Consider the following 15,547-nt stretch of genomic DNA (forward strand, 5'->3'; position numbering starts at 1 on the left):
CATTGACTGCATCAGTCTGGATACTCCCCAGTCTTATTTCCTCCCCACTGACTCTCCAGTGGGATCTCACTGCCCTGACATCCAAACACACAAAAACCCACTCCATGCACACAGACAGATTCCACAGGCAGAGTGTTTGTGGCCAAGAAAGACTATATACCTCTTGCTCACACCTTCCGACTCTTTCTCAGGTAATGTGTGTTTACCAAACACACACAGACAGGCTGCCAACAGAAAGTGTTGCGTGACTCCGAGTACCTGCTCTCCCTCACGCTCTAATGCTGTGTCACTGCTTCTCACCTTACACAAAAGCCCAGTCATCTCCTGTTGTTCAGGTGACTCACTATTAATCTGCAGCCCAGCCCACCACATCCAGGTAACTTCCATCTATTTCCCTTTGTTTCTGACTTAAAACAGGCACACAAGCACACATTTCATATTCTAGGGAGGCGCAATAGATGATTAATATCAGGAGAAAAATACAAAATACACACTGCAGGAAGCATTTTTTTTTTCTCTCTGAGAGAACCTATTGTTCCATCTTATACACTGTTTACAATAAACAAATTAGTGGTGAGGGGTTTACGTGTCTATGCTTAAATAACTATTCCACCTCCTCCTTACTGTGTCTACTTTGAGATTTGCTAAATGTTGGGGATATTTGCAGCCACTAAAATACACACCAGTACTGACAGAGGCCCAAAGTTGTTCTCTCTGACCCGATGGGATCCACAATGGAGGCAACATTGCTGGCATTCCTGTGGCAACATGCAGAAACCAACACCTGGCCAAAACGAGTGGGATCCCCTCTTTTGGGTATGAGTACATCCATACACACTCTGAGGAGACACACACAGCTCAGAGTCTGCATGTGTGTTGACCATAAATCATCACTATAGAGCAATAAGCGCACACAGTCAAAACATAGGAATAGTCCCTAAAATTAAACTTGAGTCAAATTTTCATCTGAAGCCCCATCTGGACTGGAATTCTTTCTCTATGGGATTCTGGGTGATTTTGGCATTACCTGCACTGGACAGTGACTTTAAGTGATTAAAGCACATGTGGTTAACTTTTCACCACCACTTTTGTGATACATTACAGCTGCAATTACCTACTGTTTTTCAGTGAACTCGCTGATTGAACTCTAATTGAAATCCATCTGGAGTACGTCCCTGAAGTGGATCTCAGTTTTTTTCCATGACAAGATCTGTTTGTCCTTTAACTTTCACAACACAGTGTGAAATTTGGAGATCAGAAAATGTTTTTGCTAATCTGATAGACAGAAGCAGGTTAACACCAGAATACAGACCTATTTGGGAACCAATACAATGACGGGAAGCAATTAAAGCCAGCATGAGATCAACAGGTCATCAGATGGGCTGTGGAAATGTAACATTTACAGGTAGGTAATATTATTCTGGTTTGGCTGGTCCTGTGGAACATCCATATCTATCATAAACTGTAATTTCCTGATGGTTAAAATGCTGTCTAGAATGATGAGTTAAATTACTGAGGGGCACATTGAATACTTTATTCCCTACTTCCCTCTGTAATGCTAATCACATCTGAATGGGACTTAAATTAAAGGTACCCTGTGGAGTGATTCACCACATCCACGTCCTATGGAGCAATTTTCGAGTGGGTACCCTTTTGTCAGTTTCGTGCATGAGGACACATATGCTTGCACAGGAGCACAAAAGAGATGCAATACACATTCCTGCTCACATGATATTCATCCGTTGTACAGTTGGTAAGGTGATGCGCCAAGAAATGTAGCAATGCACAAACAAGGCTGTGTAGAAGGAGCTGAAAAACAGGAATGTGACAATGCAGTAAAACATTCAAATAACTGGATTTGCAAATGTTGACGGTAATGCGTTCAACACGTTGTGTGTTTTAGTAAGTAACACTGAATAACTGCATAACTTTTGTCTGTATACAAGAAAACTATAAGCCAACTATAAGCAGTTTTTTATCCACCTTGTTACAACATCAACATCAACCATAACTTTTGATGTGTAGTAAACTGTTCCTTCATCTCTATCCTGGACATGTGACAGGGATTGGCAATGAGCGTGGCTGTTGCTAAAGCACATGAACGGAAAGGAGCTTCCTCTCAGCGCCACAGCAAGAACAAAGTGTGCGTCAGTGTGCCTACTAAAGGAGGATGTGAAAGCTGGTTGGCCAATAGCTTCTGCTGAGATGAGCTGCTGACACGGACAGTTGACCACCTTCTCTGGCCGACAGTATCCAGCACCTCTGTTAGAATATTCTTGAATTGTTAAACACTTGATATATAATACAATACATTCTTTTTTTGTGACCTTGTGACAGGGATCTCTGCATTAACTCAGCAGCCACACACACACACACACACACACACACACACACACACACACACACACACACACACACACACACACACACACACACACACTCATAGTATAACACATCAGCGTAGGCATGATGACTTGAATTGGAATGCAGCTTGTGCAAGAAGGGAGCTTTTTACATGTGTAATTATAACTACTAGTTCACTCTGTACACACAGACAGATGCAGTGGATTGAATGCACTCATGATGGAATTGTATCACGTATCAAAAACTAGTAGATTCCCATTAGGAAGCAGCAGCAGATGACAGATTTCAGATGTCAGCTGTCTGTAAATCTGTATCTGCCTGTGTTCCAAATTCAAATGTTCTGTGCAAGGCAACAGTTTCAATTACTGCAGATCAAGGATATGTATATTGTAAAGGATAGTTATATACAATCCCTAATGTATGGCTTTTAATCATGAGACACTACAAGATGCAACCCATAATCGTCCCAGACACCAGTCATGGTGTGGACTACTCTTGATAGTTTATGGTGGCAAATGTAGTTGCTTCTGAAGCTCCAAACCAGACATTAATGGGTGACCATAAACTGACCAGTTCTCAGTGACCACGACCACAGGACGGTCCAGTCATTAACAGGTCGCTGTGGTTGTCAAGGGCCATTTAAGCACATTAGACACGGTCCGGCTAGCATAACCTGTTAACCGCTTCTTACAGTGGGAGACTGCTGGAGGCAAAGCAGAACAAACATTAGAGGTTAGTTCGTTATGAAGAAGCCCTGGTCAGGATCTCTGAGGGAGGTAAGCGAACGTTGGACTGAGGCCAGTGATGGAGCAGAGACAGAGAGGAGGGGCAGGGGGTGTTTAGAAGTGGGTGGCGAGCACACACACAAACACACTGTGACAGACTGTGAGATGCTGGAGGTTTTTGGGGGGCTGGTCTCAGTGATTTATCCATGTGGTTTCAGCTTATGACTTCATGTTCGAAACTTCCCCCCCAACTAGCAGACACAGTCACTCTGACCCCCCACTGAGTGATGGACTAAAGACAAAGCATTCATCTCAATTTAAATGGTTTGAAATTGACTTTATATCTAATGCAAATTTAGGACTTACAATTGCAAATTCAATAACCTCACACTTTATAGATTCTAAAAGTAAAATTACATATAAATATGTTGTTTCATTTTACAATGACTTTACTGAGAAGAGGTTAATATTTGAGTCACATTTTAATTTTTTAATGATTCCTTCGTTTCATCAGCTCTTTTTATTCTGCCAACTCACTGTGTAAGAAGGAGCGCTACCGCAGATCATTCATCCCCACAACCATCAGACTGTGTAACTCACAGCACTTCCTGAACAATCGCTTTCCACTCACTTTGTTTTTTGTAAATATCAATTTTTTTCTATTTGACTTCATGCGTTTTTGTACGAGGCTTTTTCCTGTACTTGTTGCATCTTGAGCTGTTGTAACAAGTGAATTTCCCTGGCGTGGGATAAATAAAGTAAATCTAATCTAATCTAATCTAATCTATTCTAATATGGCCAGGAAAATACCATTTCCAACATGGCAAATAAAAAAGCTCTGAATGAACAAAATCTTATTTATGCAGTACTTCATTTGTCAAAAACCACAAGTACATGCAGTGATATATGCTGAATCTACAGTTACATATTAATGTAAAATGTGCACAAAAAATAGATTTCATAATATGTATAGAAATTGCATTTAAATATTTGCATTAAAAATAATTAACTTTTTAACAGATTATAAACCTTTATTTATTTTATTTAATTTATATAGTTTAATTTTGTTGTGTACCATCACAATCAGAGCTGAAAAATTTGATCAATTAAATTAAACTGCAACTATTTTAATAATCAATTAGTCTAATCAGTGATGTTCTGTGGTTTCGCCTGTGAGGATTTGCTGCTTCTCTTTGACTTATGTGATAGTTAATTAACTCTTTGGGTTTTAGATTGTTAGTTGGACAAAGTAGGCAGTTTGAAGATATCACCTTGGGGTTTTGTGATTTGTGGAGATTTTTTTTCCATTCTATAGACTGAGAAAATAAACTTCAGATAAATCAAAAAGGAAATAACTGTTTGTTGCAGCCTTTATCAAAATCAAAATAAAGAAACAGCACACACTAAAAGCTAAAACAAAGTGTGATGATGTTTTGGATGAATTACACCAAAGCATGATTGAGTGTATTTCACTTAGGCCACTAAAAATACTGCAGGGAAACTTTTGGTCCTGAAAAAAAGTCCATCAGGATAAAAAGGAGGCTGATGAAGCAACAGCTTTACAGAACCACTTGAGGATGTGTGATGGTGTGACGGGTAACTGAAAAGCACTTGGTGAACTTTATAGCAGAATTTCATAACAAAACTTTTCTTCAAATAACTTCAACACCTACAGTCTGCCAGCAGCGCTCTGGTTTGGTCTGGTCAGGTTTGGCTTGTTGTTGGTGCCATTCCAGGCAGGCTACACTCTAAGCCCACTTTGGCCCAGGATTGGTTTCCTGTGGGCTCTGTGTGTGTGTGTGTGTGTGTGTGTGTGTGTGTGTGTGTGTGTGTGTGAGAGAGAGAGAGAGAGAGAGAGTGAGTGTGTGTCTTTCAGAGCGAATGGTTATTGTACTTGGTATTAGCAGGACTCCTGGGGTCTCTAAGACACAGACAGACAGACGCATGCCTTGGATGGCTGGAGTGTGACAGTTAAGATTGAGAAGCTATTAGAACCACAACACACACACACACACACACACACACACACACACACACACACACACACACACACATCTACCATTTACACATCTCTCTGGTATTCATTACTAAAGGAGTTTGGTGAAGATGAGTAAGTCACAAGACGCTTGGGCAGATCCATGTCTCCAACCTTATGAGGAAGCAAATGAATTACTTAAAAGGCAATTGTGCTGTTTTTGCCAAAGGAAGTAAAAACTCTTTTGTGGTATTTCATATTTAAACCCAAAGTTAGATCATTGCCTTCATGAGCAGCTGCGGACGCATGATTTACCAGTGTAAAATTCCCAACTAACGTATCTTTATGGTATGTAAGTAATACTGCCTGTTCAGTAGTGGGAGGATCAAATCCGAGCGATAAAGTTCTGACATACTATCTAGATGTAGTTAAAAATGAATGGCTTCAAATTGAATTTAAGAGGTGTTGGAGTTAAAGCGAGAGATCCATTACTGCGAGCCAGTGGTGAGTCAAGAGTAGCTTTTCAGCTTTTCAAAGAACTACTGAACTTGATCCTGATGTGTCACTCATGTTCCAGGTAACATGCATGCAAGGTATCAATTCTCACCTTGATGAACAGAGGAGCGATTATGCTTTGTCGAGTCATGTTTGACACAGAGAGCCCGCACAGAGAGGTCAAGAAAATTCTGAAATATCTTGGCAATGTTTATATATGTAGTATGCCAACACCTATCAGATTAAATTAAACTCTTTCTAAAGAGCCGCCCCAGAGCCTTATCAGCTCTTAGTTCAGAAACAACTCTCTAATCAAGTGTTGTCAAGTGATCAAAATAAAAAAAAAACAAACAAAGAAAAAAAAACACTTGTGAATGGTGGAAAGTTTAGTCCAGGTCATACAGACCAGCAGGAGTATGAGTCACGAATCAAACAAAGCAACCAGGTTTCTGTCTTTGTGAACGTGAAGGTGCCCTATTGTTTGCTTGTTCGTCAGCTTAAAAGACGATGGTCAGGTGAGTAAGGAGTAGTGCATCACACACGTACACAAACACACAGACACAGACACACACACATACACTCCTTTGTCCGATACCCTGCCATGCTGTGACCGAGTTTCCCTCACCCACATATTCTTGTCAGACTGTGAACGCGTGGGCAAACTGCACTTAACTGTATAACGGCATTTTTTTAGCGGGAGAACTTTAGGAACCTGTACAGCAGTGTGTGTGTGTGAGTGTGGTAGTAACAACAGTGCAGGGACAGTGTGTGGAAGCCTCACTCTCAGACCTGCTCGGCACTTACAGCGATAGCTGGCGCTAATTAAAGCTGTGCTCCTGGTAATTGCCAACAGCCAAAACTTAATTTTAGGGGGTTTGCAGGGGAAAATCTGTATATTCTACACAAACCTCCTTGGAAACCTATAATTTAGCAATCCTAAAAAAAACTGAATATAGAAAATTCACAATGTTCCTTTATTTAGTTGAGCCACTGGTTTATTTTTTTGAATGACAAGGGACTGTAAATCGTGAGTCATAAACACGCTACAAACATGGTTCGATTTTGTGTTATGCCATAGGATTGTTGTTTTTTCCTCAGTGGTTGCTGACATTTATGCTCCCAGAAAGACACATCATGTACACCTCTCGCTCATAAAACAGCTCAAAGCCAAGAGGGAGAGAAAAAAAAAAAAAAAGACTACCCTAGTTGCTATTATGTAAACAGCAACGTGCGCGGCTTCAATTATAATGACTTTAATTCTTTGTTGCTGTTGATTTAACGTTGAGCACAACAATTTTCATGCTGCCCATAATGACTTAATGGCAACAGCTATTACTGAAAGTAATTTAATGGTGGATGACTCAGATGAGCTCTCTTCTAAAATATTTACAGCATTCCCAAGCTTTCAAGAGTCACACTCATCTCTAACCCCTTCTCAGTTAAAAGAGGATTTATGGAGGGCAGTGACACTAGTTGTCACTAGAAAACAAATACTTAAAAACCTAAGTGGGGATGAAAGCCAGTTGCACTCATAATTGTGATCTTCACAATCATTATGGCGGATACATGCGCAGGTGCAGGACTTTCTGCGTGCGTACATGTGCATGTGTGTGTACTGATCCTCGTCTCCTCAGCCCCTGTCGAAATGAGATCTCTCCAGTGTTCCTGCTTGATTTTATCGTCTTCATGGTCTGTATTATGAGGACCCACCCACTACCTCCTCCCTCAGAGCAGCTGGATAAAATACACTTGATGGTGTGCCAAGAAGTGTGCTTTTTTTCTTTTCTACGCTTGAGTTGCCAGGTTTTATCTTTCTCCAATAACCAGTCCTGTCCATGTACAATGATCTCCCGCAGTCTCAGCGGGATGCAAACACAGCAAGGAGACACAGGGCAGCAATTGCCCATGTCAGGGAACAGGAGAGCTGCCACTTCTGCTCTGGTTTCATTGACTGGGATGGTTTGCATGTTAGTGACTCTGCATCCCCCTCTGCTGGTGGCTCTGCAGTCCTCTCATATAAATGTTTACTGCTTCCCGCCAACCACTAAGGATGTGTGCTGTTAATATGTGATGTGTGGTCATTCATTTCTAACAAAACCTATTAGCAGTAAAATATCGTCATATTAGTTACACAGAGGTTAAACAGAAACCTTTAAGGAGTGCCCCGTTCAGTGAAGTCAATGCTGTGTTGGCAGATAAAAATGTGAGCACTAGTTTAACTTAACTGGAGGAAATTAGAGAATTTGCTCCAATCAAGGAGTTAAGTCCTTTAAATAAGTCATAAAAAGGGACAGACACATGATGACAGCTGGGAAAGCAGAAGAAGTCACATGACAACACAGAGTCACATGTTATGTCATATGAAAAGAGCACTGCAGAGGACCTTAATCGTTATTAGACTTAATAGCTAGTATTCATTCATTTCTACATCTTACAAAAAAGTGGCAATCTCCAAAGAAGTGCTGTTGAAATGTTACCAGAAAAACTGGAGTCGATTAATTACATTTGTTCGTAGTTTTATGATTCACTATGCTCTTCAATAATGAGATTTATTGTAGAGTCTTTCAGCTTAAATGTCATGTTTAGTTATTTATCAGCCGAAAGTCCAAATTTTTCTCACTCACTCCCTGTTCCGATCTTCCTGATATGATGATATGAATCATCAGATGTAGTATTACAAATATTAGTCTGCACTGATTTTTCTGGTTTATCATCATCTTAAGACCACTGGCACCCTCTAGTGACTATTATTATCAAAGACCTGGGTCAGTTACAAACATCTTGATTGTCAATTTACCTCTCAGTTATCATTTACAAATACAACCGCTTAAATGTATTTCTATTAATTACTGAATTGATTGAAATAATTTCTCTACTCCCTATTTAATGGCATAATCATGGTAGATTTGATTTTAATATACAAAACTGCAGAATGTGATCAAGGGCTGCAAGTGCAACTAAGGGTTATTTTGGTATCAGAATAGTCTGGTCTGGTTGCAGGTAACAATGAATTTCATCAACTTCCCAACTACTTTTTTCTAGATAAGTCGTTTGGTCTATGAAAATATTGAAAAATGTGCTTCAAAGTGTCACTGAGCCAAATGTCTTGTTTTCTCTGACCAACAGCCCAAAACCACAAGGAAGTCAGTTACTGTCATAGAAGGAGGAAGCTATTTGGGGTAAGTAAAACCAATTATTTAAACTGTCAAGTAATTAATTAATCATCTGATTGTTAGAGCTCTGCTCACAGGTTTACTCTTTCACACTCTGGCATGCTAAAGTGAAAAGGCCTGATAGTCTTTCACCGAGTTGTAGACTGGATGAAAGGCTGTGCAATTAAAGGTTAGCTAAGGTGGTGAATATCTTGAGTGGTGCAATTGTATATTAATTGCAGAGTGATTGTGGTGGTGTTCTTTCCAAATGTTGACATTAGTGTAAATCAAAGTCAAGAGCTGGTCAACACCCAGGCACAATTCAGTTCTCATTTCTAGCATATTATTAAGTCTTATGGACAGGAAGGAAAACAGTGCCAGAGAGGTCAAGCTGCAAGTGTTACACTTGTAAGTTTGAAGGGACATCTTAGCAAGTGCTCTAAAATTGCCTGACCCAGTTATTATCACTGACCCAGTCCTAGTTTCTCAAAGCAGGACAACATGTCTGCTGGCACACTCCACTGTTCACTTACCACAGCAGCTCTTAAACTTTACTGTCAGAAATATCTGTCAGGACCCAGAAATCTAAAAAATCAACGAGGAATCTCCATGGCTCCTTTCAACAGGAATTCTACAGAAAATAAGATGTATAATTATAATTCTCTGAGGTCAGTTTTGTGCTTCTTACTTGTGGTTTAGGCCAACACCGAGGAGGACAGGGAGCAGATACTAGATCAGACAGGGCTCCTTATATAAACAGATATGGTTAGACTAATAACTCAGGCCAATATTAGGCTACACTCTTATTAAATATACCAGCCAATAAAAGACATTAGTCTTCAAAGTAATAAATGATCCTCACTGACCACAGACTTTTTTAAAATTTAATCTAGATGTCTGTTGAGAGAATTGTTCCACTAACAGGTCAGTCAGTCTGTACAAGCCTACAATATTTCAATGTACAGCACTGTCTTGTAACGTAAATGCAATTTCAGAGGGATGTCCAACCTACAACATGTGTATTAAATGGGAAACAGAATGCTTAAAAGTGCCATTTTTATTCAAAGGCATGCAGGTAACATTTTTAAAACATTTCCTTTGAATGTCCACACAAAAACATCATGTATCAGTAGATTAAATCCAAAAATATCTGCACCAGTATCGCCAAAGTCAGTATCAGTCAAACTCTATAAAAAAATGCACGACAGCAGCTCGAGCACGGAGCACCAAGTTCTGTCATGAACCCAATGACACCACAACTTGCAGTAGCAGCCACGCTCACTAGATGGTGACATCCTCCTTTAAAATCATCTGAAAAACGGAGCTGGGCCACTGAGGGAGATTAGAAAAAAAACTCTCAAATTACATTTGTGAGCGCCAGAGTTTGGCTTTTAAAAACAGCAGAATGGAGGACACGCACTTCAAAGTTTCCAGTTCAGCTCCACTGGGCAAGGGCACACGAGTGCAACAGTGGACTCCCTGATGACAGATGGACTCAGAGCAGTGAAGACAAGCAGATGTTTTGGGAACGTGATCTGATCAGCAGTAGAGACCCAACACCTCCCCATGCTCGAAAACAGAGCAAAAACACTCAGAGAGTTGGGTGAAAAACAGACAGAAAGAGGAAGGTAGAAGGAATGGGGGGAGTAAAGGGGGGGACCGTAAGCAGAGGAGAGACATAAAAAGGAGAACGAGTAAGGGGAGGGAGTGTAAGAGAAAGTGAGAGTGAGCGACACAGTGGGGAGCAGGAGAGCAGGGAGAAAGGAAAGAGAAAGAACTGGGAGAGGGGGAGGGAGTGTTTTTATCCTCATGTGCACTCAGTCAGAGGGGTCAGTGAGTGCGATTGTTCCTGGACTGCCTGTCAAAACAGTGCGGCTACCACAGCGCCTATTAATCTCCGCCCCTCTCTGAAATGCATGCGCGCACAAACCCATACTAACACACTCACATATGCATGTGCAAATGCATACACAGTCTCCAAAAGCTTTTAATAATGCTTTACTAAAGCCTTAGCAACAAACCATAAACAGCATCAACACAGACTTTTGAGACCTGCGTCACTGTACCACCATCACGCACTGTGCTTTAGTTTCACCTCCGTCACAAACATGCACAGGCAAGTGAATAACTGCACTGTGAAAGTGGCGGACAGCCTGTTGTGGAGAGTTCAGAAAACATTTCTTACCAGGTAAAGGAGGAAGGTGTGCAGGCCAGTGCCAAGACCCACTGAGGACAGGATGCCCAGGCCGACCCAGTAGGCGCACCACAGCGTCTTCTTCTCCATGTAGCGCACATACTGCAGAGGCCAGAGAGAGGGACGGTCAACCACATGGCAGAGACACATGCACAGAGTGTGAGGAAAACAAGAAGGGGGTGGAGGGGCATAGAGAGAGGAGGGGAGGGACAGAGACGAAGTGAGAGAAGGTACGAGAGTGAAAGTGTGCAAAACAGAGGGCACTTAAAAGGGTGGGAGAGGGCAAGTGAGTGGTAGAGAAAGAGAGGGAGAGGAAGAGAGTGGGGGAGAGACCTTTAGAGACAGAGGTTGTTGTTGAGTTTAGAGGACAGAGCCGTAGGGTAGGAGTGTTCAGCACACTGACAGAAGAACAGCACCATTATTCTTTTTGGTGGCAGCCAGCTCTTACACAACTAGAAAAGTAAGGCAAGCCAAGATCTCTCTATCTCTATCTGTGCTCCTCTTCCTCCTGTTCATCCACCACTATCACTCCATCTATCACTCCGGTTGCACCTCCTCCCTCGAGCCAAGGCAGGTTGTTTTCAGGAGGAAGCATGGAGTGTGTAGATTACGGGAAGAAGGGAGGGGACTTACGGGTAGAGGGGCTCTGACTGAAGACTCCATTTCCCAGGAAACCCAACAAAACAAAAACACCATATACTGCGTCTCTCTTTGCTGGCAGGATGCTGGGAAGTGCAGTGCCAGCCATGGGCGATTGTTACGTGTAGTTACTGAGAACTGATTACACAACTCTGGAGTCTCTGCGTATAACGTTGAAAGAAATGTTTTATGGCAGTGGGTTACAAAACACCCACAGCTCGTGGCAGCAAAACCACAAGAAGTGGAAAAAAAGAAAGGGGAAGGGTTCTCATCAGATCTATAGCATAGCTTGCAGTGGTTTACATTCACAGCTTCAGTAGTTTGCCCTGTGGACCTAAGAGATTAGCAGGTAAAACAGAGCTTTGTGGGAAGTTAATAATTAAACCAACATGATGACAGCACTCTCACACAAGCACACACTTGTTAGAGATGATGTTCATGCAAGAATTGTCTTACACGCACTCTGTGTTCCTGCGAATCCCAATCATTGTGTTGAACAATTGTATGTGGGACAGTCGCACTATGTAATCACATGTCACTTTGTGAGATGTAAATAAATAGTAAAGACAACTTTTCAACCTTAGTAGGTAAAAGTGTTGTCATTAGTCAAATGTTGAAGGATACTTCAACCCGTGGACAGGAGGTCCACGGGTTGAAGGGACCAAACCACCAGCCCTATGACGAATAGACACCTGCTCTACCCGAGCCATAGTCAGCCCAAATATGTATACTTTCAGTGTTACGGTGTTACAAAATGTAATCTTACCTCTCTAAAAATTGATTGAATTATACCCTCCCTTATAATTCAATGACTTCATGGTCAGCCTAACAAGGTGGAGGAACTACATTCAGGTGCTGAACTTCCACTGTACCCAAAATATGGTTATAATGTGCCATATTGAAACTATTTCGTATTCAGTCACCTTCTGGTGTGTTCCTTCAATGCAGTAGGCAATGGAGAGGAGGATAAGCAGGATCAGCAGGCCAAATACAGTCTGTCTTTGCTGCCAGAGCCTGGGTGAAGGAGAAGAAGAGAATGAAGGCGGAAAATGATGAATGCAAGTGTGAGGAGGCAGAGGTTAATGGTATTCAAGGCAGGGAGAGAAAGATGGTGAGTAGGGGGAGCAAGGTGTGAGGAGGCAGATGAAAAAAGATGAGGAATCATTAGGAGCGTGAGTAAGGCAGTATTAGTGAAAGGAAAGGATGCAATTCTTAGGTGGAGAAAATAAGTAATTTTCATTTTAACTTTGGGGAAGAGAGGCGTCTGCAGGAAACTATTCAGGCCACTGCAATTATAGTTTTCACCAACAGGAGCTGCATGTTCTCAATATGATAATAGCCATGTGGGTAAAACACTGCAAACAAATGTAACCCTTTGGTACAGTACTTAACATGCTAACCTGACCTTAACAGTGTTCTGAGAAAGATGCATGTTAGCATAGCTGTTTATACAGTAGGGTGGTCATGTGTACATATACATAAATAAGTAAAGATGACATTTCAATTAATATTTAAATCACTTCATGTGCCACTATTAGATAATGGATTCAATTGTATGATAAGTTAAGGATTATTGCCTGAAACTTGTAAAATTTAACTCAAGACACTTGAGAACTGGGAGTTAAATTAGGGATTAGACCTTAATTGAGTATGTCAGCTACAACTTTGAGGTAGCAAATGCAACATCTACATTTTCTGCTACTTGGTACTACTTCTCCACATTTCAGAGTGTAACACTTTACTTACTCCACTAACATTACATTTATTTGAATGTCATTGCTAGTTATTTGAGAAATTAGGAAGAAAAAAAAGAAATGTACAATGTACAATGCATTGTTTAAGCCTAATGTTACCACCACTACTACTTTTAATGTTACTCCATTGATGTAACATTATACCATTAACATTCAAATAACGTAGCTAGCTAGCTTGTTATATAGCTAGTTAGCCAGTGTTGGTTGTTGGCTTATGACTATGAGGGGGCATTTTTCTGCAGACTCTACATTTTGCAAATAAGAATGTATTTTCACCTACCACTTTCTTATTAAGGACTTCTACTTGGCAAGCTAAAGTTAGCCAGCTCACGTTAGTATCGTGAAACTGATAATTATGGCTATACAACGTTAAGCTATCCTTAGCCGTAGTGTATTTTGGCTAAGACTGTCCTGAGAAGGAGGGTAAATGCGTTTAGAAAACATTAGCTACAGCGCTAATAGGGTTCGGTCTGAATTGCCGACTTAATTTTTCTCTCTCTCTCTCATTAACTTACCGACTTAATGGTGTGCTGAGTGGCTGAACTGCACATGTCAAAAGTAAGATGGACAAAATTTCATGACACGAGTAAACCGCGAAGCACCCCGCCCCCACCCCCGCAATCAGGTGCAGATGTGAAGAGTCCTCTCTCTGCGCAGCAGGACTTTATGCCCGCGATGAAGACACGCAGTTGTCCCTGTGAGCTGCTGCAGGTCAGTTATTTTACCTTGCACACCTTATAAAGCCTGAGATAAGAAAGCAGACAAAGAACGTGAACCAAATACCCGTGAGGAGTATTTGGGTCAACCTGATGCGGACTAACAACACCAGCAACATGCATTGTGTCCACAAAAACTGTTTACTGTTAATAGAGATGCTGAAAAACTAGTCCTCAGCTTTCTCACTCAGGCTTGTCTCAACTCTACATACTGTGTGTCTCAAGGGCAGCGCCACCTGCATCAAACCTATTTTGTATATATGTTTTTTTTTTAACCCTCATGCAACTGTTGATACATTTTATGTATTTGTTACTTACATTTTTGGACCATTTTGTTTTGGACCACCATTTTATTAATGCATATTGCATAGATTTTGGCAAAGGTGCTTGTTATTTTTTTTCCTTTTAAATTTCAACCTCAGCTGATATAATATGTCTATAACACACTGTATATTACACAAAGACAGCTAAAACTGTTGTGCATATTCTGCACCAATAAAGCCCATTATAACTATTTTTTCATCCCACTGTCATCACAGCATTAAGTCATGCATCCAGTGTTATCAGGCGTTCATTCTGTGGTCCTGGATGAGTTTTTTTGTATAATTTTTATTTTGTTTTCACTAGATCGGGCAATTTACCTATATTTTGGCTCATGGGCCAAATACATGCTATTTCCCTTGTGTCCTATAGGGGGCTTTGCCTCATAATAAAAGTTAACCCACATGCAACTGATAAAAGACACATTTAGTACAGGAAATAAGTAACTGCCATGAAAATGCTCTATATTTAGTATGGAAAATAACATTTTTCATTAAAAAAACAGTGGCATCACATAAACAAACACGCTTTTATATTTAAAGGGTAACAATCCTGAAAATGAATGAATATTTGGTAGTTATTATCAAGACTGTTGTTGGTTGAAAAATGTAACCCTGTGAAAGTTCAAAATAATATATTGGATTTTTATGGTAGTTTTTGACATGGACATTTTTTTGTACTTAATGTGGTCTGAGTAAAAAGATTTTTTTTAATCAGCTGCATGAGGGTTAAAAGCAGAATTTATAGTAATCTGATCATAATGAGAGTCTCTCACATATATACCCCCTTTCCCCATGCTCCATTTGTTTCACCACCATCATCCCTGTTTCTATATCAAGCAAAGCAAGTGCACAGTATCAACACTGAACAGTTAGTTGCCCTGATGACTCCCTGTGCATATGCTATAAATTACAAACCACTTCTATCAACATTCTATCTATCGTTTATTCTATCAGCGCCCGTAGGCTTAGATTAAGCAATGTGTTGACATGTTCTCCCCTGTAGTAGTCACACCATGTGTTTTTAGTGTTGGTGAACAGCAGCTCCGTTCAGTCAGAACACTGCTCGTGGTGCTTGCGGCTCACCACATCCTCCTGTAGTTTAGAAAATAAACACGTTGTCCTCACGTACTTAACCACTAAGGCCTCCCTGCGCGTACACTCTGACCTTCTTCTGGGCCCTCAGTGTCAACAGAGATTACTAGGTGTGTAA

General features: G+C 40.8%; 1 protein-coding gene across 3 annotated transcripts in view; it reads right to left on the minus strand.

Annotated features, from left to right (window-relative positions):
• Window positions 1–15,547, minus strand: part of LOC311269615 (vacuole membrane protein 1-like) — a 60,174-nt gene that overhangs the window by 41,164 nt on the left and 3,463 nt on the right. For 2 of the 3 annotated variants that reach the window (XM_084373849.1, XM_084373850.1), the window contains exons 4-5: window positions 12,468–12,558; window positions 10,897–11,007 (exon numbers count right to left, since the gene is read on the minus strand). In XM_084373849.1, coding sequence (XP_084229975.1) covers window positions 10,897–11,007; window positions 12,468–12,558 — 202 coding nt within the window. Of the gene's footprint in view, window positions 1–10,896; window positions 11,008–12,467; window positions 12,559–13,813; window positions 13,939–15,547 lie in introns of those variants that run through there. The other variant, XM_084373851.1, reaches the window with a different exon arrangement.

Source organism: Pagrus pagrus, assembly GCF_965226575.1.
Source record: "Pagrus pagrus genome assembly, chromosome: 14".
Lineage (NCBI taxonomy): Eukaryota > Metazoa > Chordata > Actinopteri > Spariformes > Sparidae > Pagrus > Pagrus pagrus.